Consider the following 6,405-nt stretch of genomic DNA (forward strand, 5'->3'; position numbering starts at 1 on the left):
ATATCACCTATTGGCTCGTAAACTGCAGTTAAGTTTTGATTATTGTTTCTTTTTTTGCGAGCCCAATTCTTTTTTTTTTTTTAGAACAAGATCACACTGTAAATTGATGTGAACTTGCCCCTGATGGTCATTCAAGAAAATACAGATTCCACATTCCCACCACTTTCCAGACCTAGAGATTACATCCATGGACTATGTTAATATGATATTTCCTGTATTTGCCATTCAAATATGAAACATACAACACCTGATTGTAAGGGTCAAAGGAACATTTTGGGAACATTCAAATGTCCGATGTGACATTTACAGACATTTGCATTCTTACACATGCAGTATGTGTACATATGGTGGTATGTAGGTGGATTCTCTAGCCACCACAGTTTTTTATGAATTTCACAAACAAAATGCTTCAACACCAGAGAGCTAGGAATGTTCCAGGAGCTTTGTACAACGTGATAATAATCCAAACATGTGCACTGTATCTCAACTATGTTCCATGTACCCAAGTAAATATATTAGGTCACACAGGTTGTTAAAACTGTCACATCACTGACCCTCATAGTGTCACAGTGTCTCATCTGAACCCTAACTGAGCTTGAAAGGCAGTGTCATTAAATGTAAATGGCCTATGTAATGTCAGGATCGAGGTAATTGCCCTTTAAGGACAGGATTGACAGTTTAATTTGGTTAATGGTCAGTCAATGAAGCCTATACCATGTTCACATTTCGTACACTACTCACTATTACAACATGACATGAGTGCCTAGATTGTTATCATGTCGGAAGCCAATAGTCACATAAAGCATTTTGCTCTCTCCGCCTCAAGTGGCGTGGCACTCTCCTCCACTAATTCTCTATATAAAGAGCCTCCAGCACATCACTGCTCTTTGTACACAAATCCCTTTAATTATGGGATTTGTTCAAAAGCATGTGAGAGCGAACATGAATAAATAACTATAGAGCAACAGAGGCAAACACAGCCAGCCGATGCTTCCAGGAATTATGAGATTTTACAAGTCACACAAGGTGCACAGCTTATGGTATGCATGCAGTGCAAAAAATATTTGCTCTACTCTTGTGTTCTAGTGTCTTCCAATGTTAGTCAGACAGCAGTCCAACAATATAAATGTGCCATTACAAACAAGCTGACAAAGGAAGATTGCAGAATGTATATATATATATATATATATATATATATATATATGCATATATATATATATTATATATGCATATATATATATATAGAGCAAAGCCTCTGTGACACTTTCTGTTCCTGCTTCCTTATGCCAGGCACATGTTCAGTCCACTCAGGATCCTCCACTACCTCATACGATAGGCTGCAAAAACGTCACATGATTTTACATCCATGCCTTAAGGTTAATTCCCCTTTGACCACCTGATGTCATTTTTGATTCTCACTGCAATTTTGTGCAGCAACTTTTGACATTTACAGCAACTTTGTACCATAAAACTGGGCTGTAAAAGGTGATTTAAAATGTAGAGTCATTTTATGGTACCCTCTGCCACTAAACCACACCAACAAGCTGGGTGTTCAATTTGGAGGTGGATTCAAATCAATATACTTTCAATACACTGGGATTGGGTTATGATTCTATATGAAAAAGAAAAACAAAAAATAACAATGTTATTAGTTTTTATTTTTTGTTTTTTCCCCCCAGAATATTTGAATGTGATATTACTGTAGGTTGGACAATTACTAACTAAGTTGTGAGATTTCTGCAAACAATCACACTAAACGTTTTTCTGCTTCTGCCGTTATGTGTCTATTAACTATAGTTTCATATACAAGAGACATTATTGTTGTATTTGTATGTTCTAATTGGTATATTTCATAAAATAGATGGGCCATGTTTTGCCCCTATTAATTTTAATATTAATATTAATTTCCAGCTTTTTACTAGTTCAACATACGAAACCTCATTCAAAATTCAAAATGTTCAGCTCAATTACGACATTATTCAATCCATTCAGAATCTCGAATAGTCTTTTCAAAAACGAAAATAATAACTCACCTCGTTCATGACCTACAAAGGTATTTTCACTGTTTCAGTTAAAAATACATGGAATTTTCAGGCTATTTCACAATTTTACATAGGTTCACTTTAAGAGTGGATGGCATGACACCCTAGAGTGGAGAGAGGTTGTTCAACTTTAAAATAAAAAAAAAATCTATTCAACTTGCTTGCAATTTCACTCTTCATGCATGATTTTCTACCAGAACGTAGACAAATTTTGTCGAGTACCATCCAGCTTTTCCATAAACCACAATATAAACTGACCTCTCCTACCAATTTTAAAACTGTAAATTCTCAACCATTTTTGACTCAAAAAAACTCAAAAAAATTACATTTCACCTGATAGTCACAGCAGTAGTAGTGCCACATTATTTCATTTTAGTGATTACTATGACTGTATTCAGATCTTACATATACAGTATTTCTTACTTTCAATTCCCTCATTTTGCACAAATTGTCATGATCTGTCACCTCCGTTAAGTATCTTGTTTTGTTTCTCCCTTCATGTTCCATGTCTTGTCTTCCTGTTTTATTTTGGAAATCACTCACCCTTGTCTCTGTTTCAGGTTCCTGTCTACCCCGCCCCCTTCCTTGTTGGCGTGCACCTGATCCCTGACTGTGTCTACCACACCTGCATCCTATCACTCCCTAATCAAGCACTGCTCTTATTCCCCTCTGTGTCTTGTCTCGTCGCCAGTTTGTTGTAGTTCATAGCTCACGTTCCAGCACTCTCTTTCACAGCCATAGTCTTGTCCTCTCGTGTTTTTGAACCTTGCCTTCCTTTTTTGATCTTGCCTTTTTGCCTGACGTTTTTGTACCTCTGCCTGATCTCTTTGACCTCCCGTGTACCGAACCTCTGCCTGGTATTAAACTCTGTTACTGACTGATTCGTGTTCTGAGTCCAGCCTTTGAGTCCCTTGTTCTGCTCAGCCATAGTTCATGACAGAACGAACTGGCCCGACATGGACTCAGCAGATTCAGACTCGTTTCGCCAAGCCCTTTGCGCACAGGGGCAAAAGCTGGCTCAACAGCAGGAGCAGCTCACGTCCTTGTGCGCCACGCTGAGAGAACTGGCAGCTCGCCAGGACTCAATGATGACATCTTTTTGCTCACAGTTTCATGAACTACTCTCTCACCTACCACGAGAGGCGCCTGCTGAAGGGACGTCGGACCGAGCCTCTCTCCCGGGTCGACACGCGGACGCGCAACCCCCTGCCAGCACTGCGCCATCATGCCTGCAGCTCTCCCGTCCAGAGCGCTTCTCCGGGGATTCAGGAGACGTGAGACCATTACTGACGCAGTGTGAGCTGCACTTTGAACTACAGCCATCGGCTTTTCCGACAGACCGGTCTAAGGTGGCCTTCGTAATCTCCCATCTCACGGGACGTGCAGAGGCGTGGGCTACTGCCGAATGGAGCCGACGTTCAACAGCCTGCTCTTCACTCGTCAGGTTTACACGGGCTCTCGAGCAGATTTTCCAACACACCGCGCCAGGCAGAGAAGCTGCTAGATCGCTGCTCAAGCTACGACAAGGGAGGCGCAAGGTAACGGACTATGCCATAGACTTCCGCACCCTCGCCGCCGAGAGCGAGTGGAACCCTGTCGCCCTGTCTGACGCATTTTTTCAAGGACTCTCTGAGTCAGTAAAGGGCCAGCTGATCAACATCGACCTTCCGGAAGATTTAGATTCCCTCATCGCGCTGGTGGTAAAAATCGACAAGCGTCTCACCGAGCTGGACCAGGAGCGGGGACGTCTTCGGGCTCGTTCATCGCCTCACCGGGGATGGAGGAGCAGCCCTGAGGATCGGCCAAGCTACGAACGCCCAACAACCAGCCCGCCTTCCTCTCCTCTTCCTCCTCAGGAGCCCATGCAACTGGGACGCGCTCATCTCTCCGCAGAGGAGCGTCTACGTCGACAAAGAGACGGAAGATGCTACTACTGTGGCCAACTGGGTCATGTGGTGAGTGCTTGCCACATCAAGGGGGGCGGAGCACTGCCCAAAAGACCTCTCACGGTGAGTCGAAGCCTGGTGATAAACAGTCCTGCCCAGCACCAGCCACAGGTAAAGATTATTTCTGACTCTGGCTCTATGCTCGTGCCTGTTTTTATAGACTCTGGTGCAGACACTAGCATTATGAACTCTTCCCTCGCCAGGAAACTCGGACTGAGAGTGTTCATGGTCCCACGCCCCCTTGAAGTGAGAGCCGTTGATGGCAGCCCTCTGGGTAAAATTACTCACCTCACCCAGTCCGTGACATTGGTTTTTCCAGACTCGCACACTGAAAAGCTAAGCTTTCATGTCTTAGACTCTATGGCTCATCAGGTTATTTTAGGGCTCCCGTGGCTTGTCACCCATAACCCAAATTTTGACTGGGCTAGTGGAAGGGTAACCTGCTGGGGGCCAAAATGTGCCAACACCTGCCTGCCCAAACCCCACAGCTCACTTCCTACTTCCCACTCCACTTATTCTGACCTCACCAACGGGAGGTCAGAATAACCTTATCACAACCTGGCCGAGGTTTTCTGCAAGGCGAAAGCCACCTCCCTGCCACCTCATCGCCCTTACGATTGTGCCATAGACCTGCTACCAGGCAGCACCCCCCCTAGGGGCAAATTATATTCCCTTTCACCCCCAGAGCACAGAGCCATGGAGGACTACGTTAGGGATTCCCTAGCCACCGGTCTCATCCGTCCCTCTTCTTCCCCTGCTGGAGCTGGATTTTTCTTTGTGGAGAAGAAGGATAAGACCCTACGGCCCTGCATAGACTACCGGGGTCTCAATGCTATCACCATCAAGAACAGGTACCCCCTCCCCCTCATCTCCACAGCCTTTGAACTGTTGGAGGGGGCAAAGATCTTCACTAAACTAGACCTACGTAATGCCTACCATCTTGTCAGGATCAAAGAGGGGGACGAGTGGAAGACCGCTTTTAACACTCCCACCGGACATTATGAGTATCTGGTTATGCCTTTTGGTTTAACAAATGCACCAGCGGTTTTTCAGAACTTGGTTAATGATGTCCTTCGTGATATGCTTAATGTTTTTGTCTTTGTGTACCTAGATGACATCCTGATCTTTTCCCCCGATGAGGAGACTCACACCCGCCATGTCAGCACTGTGCTTCAGCGGTTACTCCAGAACCAGCTGTTCGTGAAAGCAGAGAAGTGTGAGTTCCACAAGCCCTCGGTCTCGTTCCTTGGGTTTGTGCTTGCCGAGGGGGAGGTCAGGATGGACCCTGAGAAGGTTTCGGCAGTGGCGGATTGGGCCACTCCCACTTCACGTAAAGAGGTTCAGAGGTTTCCGGGGTTTGCAAATTTTTATAGAAAATGTATTCGTAACTACAGCACCATTGCCTCACCCCTGCACGAACTTTCCTCTCCACACAGACCATTTGTCTGGAGCCATGAGTGCGAAACTGCATTTACGAGCCTTAAGAGGAGCTTCACCTCCGCCCCTGTCCTCATCCTCCCGGACCCCAGCCAGCAGTTCGTGGTCGAGGTAGACGCCTCAGACGTTGGTGTTGGAGCGATCCTCTCCCAATTTTGCTCCAAAGATGGTAAACTACACCCTTGTGCCTTCTTGTCCAAGAAACTCACTTCTGCCGAACAAAACTATGATATTGGTGACCGCGAGCTGCTGGCAGTTAAGGTGGCCCTGGAGGAGTGGAGACACTGGCTGGAGGGAGCCTCCCAGCCATTTCAGGTCTGGACCGATCATAAGAATCTGGAGTACCTCAAATCAGCCAAGAGGCTAAATGCAAGGCAAGCTAGATGGGCAATTTTCTTCAGCCGCTTTAACTTTACCCTCTCATACCGACCAGGTTCCAAAAATCTCAAGCCTGACTCCCTGTCCCGTATATTCACCTGTGACCAAATTAATCCTGAACCCAAGACAATCCTTCCCACGATATGCTTCATATCAGTTCTTTCATGGGAGATAGAGGGTAAGGTTAAGGCGGCAGCCGATGGTGTCACTGTTCCTCCTGATTGCCCTGCGGACAAGCTTTTTGTGGTCCAGGCTCTCAGGGGGAAGTGATCCATTGGGCCCACACAAACAAGACTGTCTGTCACCCGGGTATAAAGAAAACCGTGTTTGTAATACAGCAACGTTTTTGGTGGCCTAAGATGGTCTCTGATGTCACTGATTATGTCAATGCCTGCTCTGTTTGTGCTACTAACAAAGCTTCTCATCAGAGACCGTCAGGAGAACTCAGGCCCCTGCCAATCCCTCAACGCCCCTGGTCCCATATTTCCCTGGACTTTGTCACAGGACTACCACCTTCCTATGGTAACACTGTGGTTTTGACGGTGGTGGACAGATTCTCGAAAATGGTTCATTTTATTCCCCTGCAGAAGCTCCCCTCCGCC

At 45.7% G+C, this 6,405-nt stretch overlaps 1 protein-coding gene across 1 annotated transcript; it reads left to right on the plus strand.

The window, feature by feature from the left end:
• Positions 1-2,998: 2,998 nt before the first annotated feature.
• LOC131463821 (uncharacterized) lies at positions 2,999-6,073 on the plus strand. The gene is made up of 2 exons (XM_058635872.1): positions 2,999-4,099; positions 4,556-6,073. Exons 1-2 carry the CDS (start codon positions 2,999-3,001, stop codon positions 6,071-6,073), a joined length of 2,619 nt encoding a protein of 872 aa, XP_058491855.1.
• Positions 6,074-6,405: the final 332 nt, after the last annotated feature.

Source organism: Solea solea, chromosome 8, assembly GCF_958295425.1.
Source record: "Solea solea chromosome 8, fSolSol10.1, whole genome shotgun sequence".
NCBI classification, from domain to species: Eukaryota; Metazoa; Chordata; class Actinopteri; order Pleuronectiformes; family Soleidae; genus Solea; species Solea solea.

Coding starts and splice junctions, on each gene's coding strand:
- LOC131463821 (XM_058635872.1), top strand. CDS start 2,999: ATGGACTCAGCAGATTCAGACTCGTTTCGCCAAGCCCTTTGCGCACAG. Junction 4,100..4,555: donor CTGCCCAGCACCAGCCACAG/GTAAAGATTATT, acceptor AACCTGGCCGAG/GTTTTCTGCAAGGCGAAAGC.